The sequence below is a fragment of the Chelon labrosus genome (assembly GCF_963514085.1).
Source record: "Chelon labrosus genome assembly, chromosome: 6".
In the NCBI taxonomy this organism is placed as follows: domain Eukaryota; kingdom Metazoa; phylum Chordata; class Actinopteri; order Mugiliformes; family Mugilidae; genus Chelon; species Chelon labrosus.
The window spans coordinates 15,128,815-15,142,670 of NC_140342.1; the positions used below are offsets into that span (position 1 = coordinate 15,128,815).

The following is a 13,856-nucleotide window of genomic DNA, read 5'->3' on the forward strand; positions in this document are numbered from 1 at the left end:
TAATCCTTAAAGAAATTCTCTCAAATTCTTGTTCGCTGGGTAAATTATTATTTTTTTTTTTGTCACACGGTTCCCATGGCACACACCATATGTTGGGACAGCTGAGCATGTTGTTTTGTGCAGTGGGCTTTCACAGAATTGTTTCCTTTGGACATCATAATGATGTTTTTACAAAACAATGCATGGACGTGTAGTTCTCTGTCGTGAAAGACGGCGACAGAATGAGGTATTTTATAAGATCTACTCCTGTCAGGTCTGATTCCCTCCTCTCTGCTTCTCAGTTTGAACTTACTTGACACATTTCACACTCACTGAGTGGTAAGCGTCTATAAATAAACTGTGCGTCAAAGATTTTGCTGTTCAAGTAATTCCCAAGTCTCAATGCTAAGTCATCACTGTTAGAAATTCTTTAGTCAGAAATTCCTTGCAACAGAGCTCTGACCGCAGCGTGTTAAATATCTAACCCAAGCTAAAAATTCATGTAATTCCTCACATAAGAGTGTTTCAAAAAAAGAAAATACTTAGAATTTGAATTTGTGCAGCTTTTCAGTGCCAATTGCTAGAAAACCAGCCACAAACAAAAGCTTTCCTTTCTGCAGAGAATAGCAATTATGAAGGAAAAATAAGTTTATTGATAAAATATGGATAATAGAGATGCTGTCTGTGCTGCTCTGAGTGCCTCCTTAGATATTTGGGTTAACTGCTTATTTTCATTATTTTGAGATAAGTGACTTTTCAAGATTCTCCTAATTGGCCCCGGTGGGATTTGGAGCAAAAGCCCTTGATGCTCACATCTCGTTCACATCCTCCCATAATTTTGACAGTATTGTTTTAATCTGCACAGATAATATTGTTGTATTTTTAACAAGATTCCAGTGTTTGATCATGTTGAGGGACTGGTTTTATTCCGGGAATTAATCCAACTACCCTCCCTTTTTTCCTCCTCTCTGCTGTCATATTTGATACTCATCACCACAATCACATGACAAATAGTCCTTTCTAGAACCTATGATTAGATTTCCAGCTTCAGCTTCATTTGTAATTCATCACATTGATGCATGATTTGAATGGCATCAACAAAAGGTGGTGAATTGTTTATGAGTGCCTACGCTATGCCTATTTTTTTATTTTTTATTTTATATAAATTAATAATGCATAATTTTCCTAAGCGTAATAAGTTCAGGAACTCAGAATGGGATTTCAATTTGGGTTTCAATACATTTATTATATGATATTATTTATTTATGTAGGTCTGTGAATAGTAGTATGTTAATAATTAATTCAATGTTAAGTTCTTTGGACCCTACTGTGAATTTACTGGAAAAGATATGCCTAATCGAGTATTTTACTGCAATAAAATTGGACAATAAAAATTAGTATCAATAAGAACACATGTTCTGCCATGAAGAAGACTGGACAAGTACAGGAAAGGTGTAACTGCACAAGTGCACCAACGTGATCTGCAGAAAACCAGAGGTAAATATTAGCTAGCTGTACTAGCTGTACTATTATGCAAGCTCAGAGTGCCACGCCTAGTAAATCATTCACCACAGTGCACACAAAGACTGCGCACAACGAGCAGCTGTTTCTGCTCTGAAATTCTGTCTGCAAAGTAGAGGGTCGGAAGAGCACAGAGCAACTTTCTCGTTTTAATTTTATGACTTAATGTTCTCAAAAGACCTGCTCTGACACGGGACCCCAGCCGGGAGCTAGCCAGTCAGTGCTTATAGTCCTTAGCTTTATGATAATAGCATGTTGAAAACATATTTGAAGTTACAGCTACAGAAGCAAAAGTTCAACAGGAGAAACTCTCTTTAATGTTTATGCACGATTACAACTTTACTTAACAGACACAGACGGGTACATCAGATTCCTTTGAATTAGGAGGTTTGTGCACATTTCTTTTTTTTTGTATCAATATTTGTGGCCAGTCAGTTGCAGACAGTTGCGGGCCGTGTCACTCACCCCTCCCATTCACTTTCACACAGTTACTGTCGGTATGTCGCAATAACCTCACTGACAAAGAGATGAGGCTGCACCCAGTGGAGACAGTCATTAGCTGTGCTGGAATGTGTTGGCACTGACGTTTACTGTATGATTTGGAAGTTCCAGAGAAGTCCGTCAGCATTGTTAAAGCACGTAATATTACATGAATTATTGTCATGTGAAACATTAACAAAAGCAGCTGCATAATAGTCTTGTTTTCTTTCTTTTTCAAACATATGTATATATATTAAAACCATCAAATTTATCAACTTAAAACCACCACACAATTTCAAAAATGCATCATTAAACACTATGAACACAGATAATTAATAAAAACCACGATACCCAACGTGACAGAAAACCCCACCCAGCCCATCACTTCTTACATCAACAAAAAAAATAAAAATAATAAAACTTCAAAGACAGACAGACGAGTTAATGACAGAAATTACTTCACACAATGCAAAGTATGTACAACAAACTGCATCGGCATAGTTTCAGTGCAAAAGACTTTTACTAAAAGGAAAAAAAAAAAAAAAAAATGCGACTGCAAAAAGCAATAGCAGGGCGGTGCAGACAGACACACACAGACACCACCCTCTTGTTCTTTTCTCATTCATGTGCAGGGCCACACCAAGCATTTAGATTCCAGGCCTATAAAACCACCTGTGCAGCGAAATGTGAACGCTATCACTAAGAGCTATCATTGTTCATGTCTTTTTGCAGACGTCTGCGAGGGTTCTGAACTTTGGTCCGAGCGTGTTTAGAAAGTCGAGGTTTTCGTTGTCATCGTAGTCGCTGCAGCATCCCACGGATCCAGCTGCACTGCCCGCTCCCTCGTACTTGTAGGCGTGTACGATGTCTTCTGCGTAACGCCCGTCCCCTTCTGTTCCCATGTAGCCCAGCTTCTGTAAGACAAAGTGAAACATAGAGGGAGTGTGTTATTACTCTGCATGGACTAAGCCTGAGCGATGGGAGGGGAGATACCTGGCTGCTCAGGATATTACGCCGCGAACAAACAACCCACAGACGAGTCAGAGAAATAATATTTCTCACGACAAGTTGAGAAATATTAAAGTTTACAAAGGATCCTATCATGGCTTAAAGATTATATTACTCGTGAGAAATACCTAAGCTGTAAGGGATAACAGAGAAGTTATTAAACCTTAGAGAATGATTGTGCTCACTTCCACATTGAGACAGTTTATAAACATTAGAAATGTCTGTAATTGTAACATCACATCACCTGGTTTAGACAGCGGCCATTTGTTTGCCAGGTCTGAACAAAAGATGGATCCTGGGTGAGGTATCTGCTGTCCACGCCCATGCTGTTACCAGCACCAACGTACTGGTTTCCGAGCTGTTGAAACTGGTTACCATACTGGGCAGTGTAATAGTCTTGCATATTTTCTGTGGTAATGCCACTCTTATAAAGGTTGTTCTCGGCTGTGCCCTGGGCTGCGATTGTGCTCATGCTCTTGTTTCCCAGCCATCCTGCATCCACCATAGAACCCTTAATTGAGCCCTTTGTTACTTGTTCATTCCCAAAAGGGGGAACTTTGATGAGACTTGTATCCTGTAGAGCAAAACAAAAGCAGTCGAGAGACAATTGAATAAATGAAGCATAAAGAAAAAAAGAGCAATATAAAAATAAGGTCCCTCTATATGGACTGTAAGCCCAGTCAGTGCTTTCATTCCAGTGTCCTTACCACTTCGTCCCCTGGGGCCTCAGTGTTTGATTTGAGCAGGATTCCACCGCTGTCTCCGTCATCAATTTCTACGTTCTCCCTCTTTGTCACGCAGAAAAATGCAAGCAGCAAAACTGCAATAACAGAGCATGTTAAAGGATTTATATAATATGAATGTGCAGTAGACATTACATGACACAAAAACACTACTGTATACTGTTTAGCACTTCAGTTCCTGATCTACATTCCATAAGCTTCAGCTTTAAATCACTTTTCCTATATTTTCACACATGCGCCAACATAGCCTTTTTTTTTTACCTGGTTTGATTATATACACACTATTCTGTTGGCAAGAAGATAGAAAGAGGTACTCACAGAGCAGTAGGAGGAGGGCCAGAGGCAACAGCAAGGTCAGGATACCATACGGCCCTAATTCCACAGAGTTTTGCTTGGCCAAGCAGACTCCATCCCTGCACTGGCAGATCCTTACGGTCGCCGTCTGTATTCCACCATTGCCCTGCAGATCGTTGATGGTTATGGGAACTTCATGTATCCCACTAGGAAGATCTTTCTCCTGCTTCAAAAGCCTTGCTGTCCCTGAGGCACAAACACATGCAACACAATTAAGTGAAGTACAACTTTCAAATTGAGGTTTCCTGTCCAAAAGATGTAATCTTTTTCAAAACATGTATCCTCTGGAAGCTGTCGGTGTGTGTCGCAATGGTAGCTTCCCCCACAATAGAATTAAAACGGCAAAACAATATCACAATGTACTCTCTATGCTAAATGATAGCTTTAGCATTACATTATGTCGTCTAATATGTGCAAAGGCATTTCAAAGATGTGGCTGCAGCTTTACATAGGCTTAGCACGAGGGATCAACAGTTTGCATGTTATGGATACAAATCTAAGTTTTAACGGACCTTGTATTCAACACATCTCTAGTAAATATGCCATGAGTGTGTAACAGTATAAACTATTTATTCACTTATACAGAATAAATTCAATGGGCACTAATTGATGTGATTCAAATGTATACAAGCAACCACCTACCATTCACATACTGCAAACTCCAGGTGTCCTCGTCGTCAGGTGTCAACGCGAAACTGAAGTCGAATGAATTTGGGTGCATGTCTTTGTCTTCAGCCACCACTAACACAGAGCCATGCTCTCTTTCTTTCTCACACACCACCAGCTCACTAGTGGGGATCTGGGGCTTGTTGTCATTCACATCCTCCACTTGAATGACGACTGTTCCTGTTGCTGTTTTGCTGCCTGAAATACAAAAGTATCAAAATAGTTCACGCCAAGTTCCATTACGAATGAGGGCATGTCGGCACATATTAAAAAAACGGCACAGACTCTTCAGGATGCATTCACTGGAAATTTTAAATTCTGAGTAACACCAGGAAATGAGCTATTGTCACACAGGAGAATGTGAGTCATTGTAGATTACTCATTGGGTTTTATCTTGTCAGCGGGTGTTCTCAGGTAAGACGAAGCTTATGGCGTTGACTGTGTGTTCAGACAGGCCCTGTTAGAGGTGGAGCTAACTTTCGGCCAGTGCCGGCGCCACCGAAAGGTATGAAGTTGACAAACGTTTTTATGTGGTGAACCGGCATGTCTGCCAAACCGCTGTTTTGTTGGTGACAGCATAAATTAACAGATAAATCGTGATTGGAAGGGTGTAGCATTTCCGTCTGGACTGGTGTTTAATTACAGCCTTCGAGTAGTGCCAAGCTTCAACACAATAAAAAGCAATAAACATGCTTGTGCAATTGTCTGTTATGTAAGTACGTGTCAAGCAGTCACAATCCACTTCCTACCATCAGTGGCCCTCATAGTGATGTTGTAAAGTCCATCCTGGACGAAGTCTGACTCTCTGTCAATTGTGTTTGCAACCTTCAGGTCTCCGGTGTCTCTGTCTACGGTGATCCAGGACGCTGGGTCTTTGTCCTTGTAATACCTGAGACACGGTGGAAAAAGTATTTGAGTATTACAGGCACATTCAGATCAGCAGTCAAAGTCTGCCCTCCAGTGTTTCAGAGAAGCAACATAAACTTCAGTTGGGGTCCTGAGGATTAGCCGTACTTATGTGTGTTATTAGTCGCACTCTATCACAGCAAAATAACAATTTTTTTTTTTTTTTAAAGACAAATTAAGATTGATTACTTGATGCCGTCGCTGCTCTTGGTCTCGGGATCAATGGCTGTGTAAGTTCCTATCACGTGGCCAATGGGTACGTTCTCTTTGACCTTGAAATACACAATAGGCGCAGTGAATTCTGGGCCTTCGTCGACGTCGGTAACCGTGACTTCCACAGGCACGGACACCCACTGGGCCGTGGTGCCAGTCAGCTCAGCTTCATTTTTTGCTGTAATCTCGAGATTTATCGTCTTGCCCTTCTCGAAATCTAAGGGCTGGAAAAGCAGAGAGGTGCACTGTAAATACAAATTTCCACCAGACGTGATTTATATTGAGTGTTATTACTTTAATCCGAAATCACACTCACATTTGCGACGTACAGAAGCCCCTCGTTTGTTTGGGGGTCGGTTTCAATCCTGAAGTTTCCATTTTCATTTCCTTTAGTGATGAAAAATTTAGAAATCCAGTTTGGAGTGTTGATTAGATCTTTATCTTCAACTGGAATTCGAAGGATGAGTTTTTCTTTTTGGTTTTCTGCGACGGTTGCTTTGTACTAAAGGGAAACAAAGGTGTGTTGCTTAAATTGAAAATTGCAAGAAGACGTGTTTAAAAATGTCTTGACGAACATTATTTCAGTTTTCACCACTTACAGAAGTTTCTGTGAAAGTCGGCGGGTTGTCGTTGATATCACCCAGGGTAATTGTTGCTGTTCCTGTGTTCGACAGACCGTTCGGGGCACCCATCAAATCTTGGATTTTTATAGTGACCAAATACTTGTCTTCTACCTTTAAAAAAAAATATGTAGCAAAAATGAAGCATGAGATTAATGTCTTACATTTGAGTCAATAAAATAAATTATTAAGACAGTGACGGCAGGGCTGACCTCTCTGTCCAGGGTGTTGGTTTTTGTGGTGATAACACCTGTTTCTGGGTTGATGGAAAACAGGTTTGTATGGGACAAGAGAGAGTACTTGATCTTAACGTGGTCAGAACCTGGTTGGTCTCTGTCTGTAGCATTCACATTGCCCACCATGATTCCTGGAAAGAGAAACATCATCATTTAAAGCACACACACCGGAGGTCAAATACCCCAGGAGTACTGCTGTGTTGCTTCCTGTTCCTCACCTGTGCTGCCTTCGAGCACAGTAAACCTAAGCAGCTCTTGGAATTGTGGGGCATTGTCATTCTCATCACGAACAACGATGGTCATGTTCAGGGGCAGGTCTGTCTCCTTATGCGTCTTTCTGTCAAAAGCTCTGACAAATAACTGCAGCAAAAATAAATAAAATTTAAGGTTAACACACACACACACACATAAAAATAGTATATCATATCACATATATATATTTTATCATTACAGCAATTTAAAGTGCCCTTAATTGTCAAATATGCCGCTTATCAAGTTGATAGACGGTTGATAGAAGTCATTCTGTAAAAAAATGCCAACAGTACTGTGCTTATTTTATTTTATGTGATAGTAAATTGAATTTCTGTGACTGTGTTCTTGGAGGTACTGACACATGAAACTGACACCAAAGAACTATGTGCAACGGAGGCTTACCCTGACTTGGTAAGGTCTTAAACAAAAAGTTGCTCCTGAACACACCACAAAGACACCTCTGTTAGAGGAAATAACTCTTCATAACAGCAGGTGGCTGCGGTCTGTATTTGTAATTCAATAGGGGAAATCAGAAGAGCAACTATTATATGGGAGGCTCTAGGAGGAGACACAAAACGTTGTACAGAGCTGGTCTCTCCTGAGCTATGCTTATTAGTATTCATCCTTTATGTATTTTGAATATATTTGTGTACTTGAATGTTCACATTGGATGAAGATGTAAAACAAGAAGAGCCTTCAGTTTGTGCCTCCTCAACTCCGTTCTGTTCTAGACTTTCTTTTCTTGTGCACTGCTTTGCTAAGATGATCAGCCAATCAAAGTGATTTGTTTAAGCGACTCATCCTTCCACTGATTCAACATGCTGAATTGGCTGAAAAGTTGCCGGCAGGGGTCCCACTTGTGGTGAAGGTGCGGGCCCGCCACAAAAACTATGGTCACAAACGCTCACGAGAGCATGATACCAAACCACTGGCATGGCGTGTCACCAGCCTCCTATGTTGGGCTTTTTTTCCCACCGGTATTATTTTATACAGAAGCCCTTCTTCACACTCACCACAAATCTTTGGAACTCCTCGCGATCCACTGCTCTGTGCACCTTCAAACATCCACTGTGGCCGTCGAGGCTGAACAAATTAACTGGGTGCTTATCGACTCCTTCCCCACTGATGGTGTAGTATACGTCATACCTGGCTGCCGAATCTGACACGATCTACGACAAAAAACAAAAATTCACAAATCTTCAAACAGGTATTCATAAACCATATATCATAGTTCAAGCAACCCTCGGTGACGTCTTTCAGCTTACAATGCAATGAAATGGATAAAGGCTGGGAAAACGAAAAAACAAAACAAAAACATTACTCTGTTAAGACCTTAGGCGAATTCCAATCTTACAGTCTGGTGACAGAGATTTAACCCTTCTATTACCTTCAAATGTAATAACACTTTTTATCCTTGGAGCAATTTAAACCTCCAGAAAATTATAATTAAAAAAATGTCCCAAGTTTATGTGTACGGTACTTTATGTTTGTTTGAACACCCTAAAATATCACTGATTGACAGTAATTTGTAAAGAGATATGTTTAAGTGGCTTTATAGTTCTAAGTTTTCTAAGAACATATTCTTGTTATCTATAACATTTGGTATGAAAAACTATTATCACAACTACTATCAAGAATAATAACATATATTATGTCGTGGCCAGTGTCGGTGTCAGTGTCAGCATTAAGTTGGGAAAAGTCATTACATATGAAGCAAAAACAATATATTAATCACATATTTAGAGATTGAATGGGGTCAAATTGAGGGCTAAAAAAAGAAAAATCAAAGGAACTGGTCATGGTTTCAACTTTCAAAGTAAAGGTTAGGTGGATTTGCAGTGTTGGAGAAATTACTGACATCCCATACTTATTTAAAAATACTAGCACCATAATGCAAAGGTTATTCTGGTACAAGTAAAAGCATTGAGAAGCATTGTTGCTTAGCTAAATATTATAATTGTGAAAAAGCGCTTAAATTATTAGTTAAGTACTTGTCCATATTGACTGTAATAAAAGTACACATTCTGAAAGTGCTGTAAACAAAAAATGAGAAAAACTGCTCTGTCAAGCAACAAACTGATTAACTGACTATTCAGCTTCCCTTGTACAAACTATTGGGTAGATCAACCCCTTAACCTTGAGTGGTTTGAAATATTTCCACCTTAACAAAAAATCCCCAAGAGCTATGACACCAAGACTGAAACCAACGAGCTTTACGCCTCTGGGGATCAGACACTGGTGCATAAAACTGACATTATTACTTCACACTTGAAGAATCAAATCTGTAACAATGAGACAGTGACACTGATGCCTGAACATGCATATTCTAGAGTTAATAACTTAATAAGTTGGATATATTACATTTTGATAGAAAAGATTAAATTTACCTTTTCTAACTCATATGGAAATGACACCTTGAGATTCTCGTCCATGTCGATGGGTGGGGGACTCCAGCGTCTTTTGGTGCGCTTCAGTAAGCCTTGGCCTGTTTTCTGTGACAAGTAAACAAGTTAAAAAACAACAACAACAACAAACAACGTTTTACCAAGTTACCATTTTGACCTGTATTGACAACGTTTATACAGAGAATACTTACTCCGTCCTGCTGTGAAATGCGCACAAGGTGCACTTCCATCTCACTTTCCGGTCCACTATTGTCCTGCACCCACACAGAAAATGTCCGCCCTTCTGTAGCCACCGACACAGGAGCCAAAGCTACTATGGCCCCATCGCTGTCTATCCTAAAACTCGGGTCCTGTACTCGTAACTGCACCGATTTGGCGTCACAGGCGGCGGCTTGAACTGAAAACCGAAGGAATTGTTAAAGTCAAAATGGAGCCACAAAACGGAAGCCAGCAAAGTACTTCAAAAAGACACGTTCATGTACAGGAAAGTTGATAATCGAATAATGAGTAAAACACCTTTTGTGACTTGGTATCCCACCGGAATTGTTTGTGGAACACGCACGTAGAGAGAGCTGGGGAGAAAACACGAGTCGACACGGGACGCGATCTGAAGGAAGGACGCAGAAGATCTTATTTCAGCCTTTAAAGTTCGTTTTAAAACCTTACCACAAAACAATCGATTATGCTGCCAAATAAATAACATCAAATATGAACGGTATTTGTAAAGTTTTAAACCAATATTTTAGTCTGGGAACGTAAAAGAAATAGAACCACTTACCACCCATACGCAGATGTAGAAAATTAAAACTTTCGCCATATTATGGTTAAATTCAGTCGGACTTGGTCCGAAGAAGGAAGCAGAATCCACTTAAAGTTAGTCGCTCGCACTGACAGATGTCTACTCGTTGGATCTGTCCCTCAGTCTGTTCTTCCACTTGCGCTCTCAGTGCGTAAAGGGCGAACGTTATTGTGTGGTAGAGACACACCTAGACCGGCACACCCAAGAAGCCTCCTTGCAAAGATCAACAGGCAACGCACCTTTGGGCTGTCCTGCTCAGAGGCGTTGTTCTCAGTGAGCAACTCTGACACGTTTCCCCATAAAGTTTTCTGCCAGCAGGGGGAAACATTGCTTTAGTCTTCTGGCACAATGCTACACCCATGGAAAGATAATGTTCCCCAGAAATGCTATATAAAATGAAATGTATATGCATATAAAAGTCTACATTAATATTTCTATAAACACACAAGTCATGCAAGCTCCAAGAACAGTTTCATGGTTGATCTCTTTTCTTACATTTACCCTAGCAACAATTACATGTTTGTGTGCTTGCTTGTTTTTCTCAACCTCTCCCTAGTTCACACAGTTATTGACCCTTGCCGCTCCTCCTATCCCTCTTGCAGTTCCACTGAAGCATTCTGGTAGGAGGATCAGAACTGGGCTCCTCACTCAGCACCGCAGGAATGTGAGCTGAATGAAGCCTGGTGTGGGGGAGGCTGTGATCCCGCAGCGAAGCGGTGCACTATCTCTATAAAGTGCTGATAAAAGTGAGAGTGCTCAGAGCCAGAAACACAACACTGCAGGCCTCATTTAAAGCATGTCCCCTTCAGTTCTACTGCAGCAGATAGATTGTTGTTGTTTTGAAAGCGTCTGGGGGGAAGTCAGGCTACGTGAGGCTGCAACAGGAAAGGTGAGAAAAATGCCAGGAAGACTGTGTTGCAGTGAGTCATGGGTGTGGACGTAAAGAAAGGGATCGGGGTGGGGAGTCTGTACCAACAAATCTAAAACAGACCTTATTTCTCCCAAGCTGAAAGTTAATTATCACTCTACTCAGGCTTCAGTGTGTTTACAGTATAAGTGTGTTCAAGTCACCCCTTATGTTTCTGGTTAGTCTGTGGCTGACGCTTTGTTTGACCTCTCTCCCACATTGTCCACTCACTGGCGGTAATTAATCATCCACAGTTTTAGTTCCTCTAAATCATCAACGCATTAGTTTTCTGATGAGTATCATAACGGCTAAATGAGATCAGGTTCTCTGGAAAACACTCGCTTCAGAAGTTCAAAGGAGAAACACAAAACGTCTTGATATCAGTCCAGTATGACTTCATTAAACTCATCGTGGATTACGCAGTAATTGCACAGTCGTCTTGGAACACACCTGTTGTTGTGTTCTTCTACGTGGGGTGGGGTGTTGCGAAATACAACTTGGAAACAATTTTGAATTCTTCGTGGCATAAAAGCTGGAGGGCGGATTCTGTTTGTTTTCCGACGGTACGTTTATGAAGGCGTGAAAGATAATCCGAATCTAGTTTATGACACTGCGGTGCATTTCCCCCAGGGAAGATTGTTGCAGTCTGTACCTAAAGCAACCACCACACCCAAACCCTCCACGCCCTTGGGATGGGTGCCAAGTGAGAGTGTTCACGTCATGTGAGAGTGTATTTGAGTGACACATGTTGCTCGGCTGGGTGTTTTTTTAAGAATTGCTTTACTAATCTTTTTACGATCATTAGTGTGCATTGTGCCAGTTGGTCATATTGATATGCATGACGGCTTCAAAGAAAGAAAGTTGTCTGTGTGTGTATAAAGCTGAAATGCGGACTCATACATCAAATGCAGCTATACTATCCTTATTAACACCACACCCGTGTATATTTTTATTGAAGAGCCAGAACCACCAGGAATTTTATTTTTTTTTATTTTTTATTTTTAGGGTTTCTGAGGCCACTGTGTCAGAATTTTTGTCTTCGAAAGGACAAGAACACTTTGTGAACTGGCACCATATTATATCCCTGAATAGTTTACCCCTTATTAAACCTCCAGAGCCCTCACATCTGGTGACCAATCACTGCTCTCCAATTCTATTCGCTGCATCTCTGGTCCTGAAATGTGAATTATCACCGAGAATTAGGTCTAGACCTCGCAGCAAGAAGGTTCTGGGTTCAAATCCATTGGCTTTCTATGTGGAATTTGCATGTTCTCCCTGTGCCTGTGTGTCTCCAGGTACTCTGACTTCCTCCCATCATCCAAAGACATGCTTGTTTAAAGCAATTTCCCTTGTGGATGAATAAAGTTTATCTAAGTCTAAGTCTAAGTTAGGTTGATTGGGGATGTCTGTGAAGGTTCTCAGTCATCCAGGTCATGGTATAGCTAAAAAAAAAAAAGGGTTTAAAAAAGGCAACTGGACTTGTAGAGTTTTTTTTTTTTCTTGAAAAGAGTAGCTTGTTCAGTTCTGTAAGTTAATTGGGGATTCTAAATAGTCTGTCTCTCAGTGTCCCCCCGCGACACTCCATAGGACAAGCGGTTACGGAAAATGAATGAATGAATTAGGTCTAGACGCCCCTCTTTCCTTCAGACTCTTAATGGTTATGGTAAATGGCCTTGCTTTTATATAGCCCTTTTCTACCTTTTGGTACTCAAAGCGCTTTACAGTCACAGACACATCTACCCATTTGCTCACACAAGCACTCACACATTCACACACCAGTGCCACGCACTGGGAGCAACTGGGGGTTCAGTGTCTTGCTCAAGGACACTTCGGCATGTGGCAAATTCCGGGGATCGAACCGCTAACCCTTCATGAGCCACATGAAGACGGCGTGCCACACATCCAACTCAAGTGATCACTTTTGGTTTTCTTTCATTTCTAAATAGCCACAACCACAAGTTTTTTGTTTGTTTGTTTGTTTTTGTTTTTTTTGGAGGGTTTCTGAGGCAACGCTGTCAGAATGTTTGTCTTGGAAATGTTCAGGTCAAGAAGAACTCGTGAACTTGACCAGACCCCTCAGTTCTGCTGAACAATCACTGCTCTCCAGTCCATTCACTGAATCGCTGGCCCTGAAATGCCTGATGCCTCGAGCCAAGGGTTCAAATCCATCGGCCGACTGGGGCCTTTCTGTGTGGAGTTTGCATGTTCTCCCTGTGTCTGCGTGGGTTCTCTCCAGGTACTCCGGCTTCCTCCCACCGTCCAAAGACATGCTCGTTTAATTGGTGATTGTAAATTGGCCGTAGGTGTGAGTGTGAATGGTTGTCCATGTCTGGGTGTCCCCCCGTGACCCTCCAGAGGACAAGCGGTTACAGACAATGAACGAATGAATGAATAAATTAGGTCTAGACGCCCCTCTTTCCTTCAGCCTCTTAAGGGTTATCATGAAGATGGCATACCACACACCCAACTCAAGTAGTCACTTTTGGTTTTCTTTCATCTTCAGTAAGACACAAGGCAAGCCACGTGTTTTGAAAAATGTTTTATTAAATTAGTCAGAAATTAATTACAGAGAATAAAACGCTGGCAGGTGACACAGCATACCTGGAATCATCTCTCTGGCCCATCAGACTGTATCTCCCACAGTTTTGTTTTTTTTCTGTTCTCAGTCATTGCCACTGTAACCACCCATTCATCCTTTTTTACTCTTTGTGATTTAAGTGCTGACTAAGGAATAAAATAAGCTGCACCCCAAAAACCAACCACTCCC

At 41.1% G+C, this 13,856-nt stretch overlaps 1 protein-coding gene across 1 annotated transcript; it reads right to left on the reverse strand.

Moving 5' to 3' along the window:
* Positions 1–1,794: 1,794 nt before the first annotated feature.
* On the reverse strand, positions 1,795–10,383 carry dsc2l (desmocollin 2 like). The gene is made up of 16 exons (XM_084546801.1): positions 10,162–10,383; positions 9,900–9,990; positions 9,575–9,780; positions 9,366–9,470; positions 7,992–8,147; positions 6,945–7,086; positions 6,703–6,857; positions 6,470–6,604; positions 6,187–6,372; positions 5,847–6,094; positions 5,501–5,640; positions 4,728–4,949; positions 4,050–4,271; positions 3,696–3,808; positions 3,233–3,562; positions 1,795–2,894 (listed from the first exon to the last, which is right to left on the reverse strand). The coding sequence occupies exons 1-16, from the start codon at positions 10,198–10,200 to the stop codon at positions 2,697–2,699; spliced, it is 2,688 nt and encodes an 895-aa protein (XP_084402927.1). The 5' UTR covers positions 10,201–10,383; the 3' UTR covers positions 1,795–2,696.
* Positions 10,384–13,856: the final 3,473 nt, after the last annotated feature.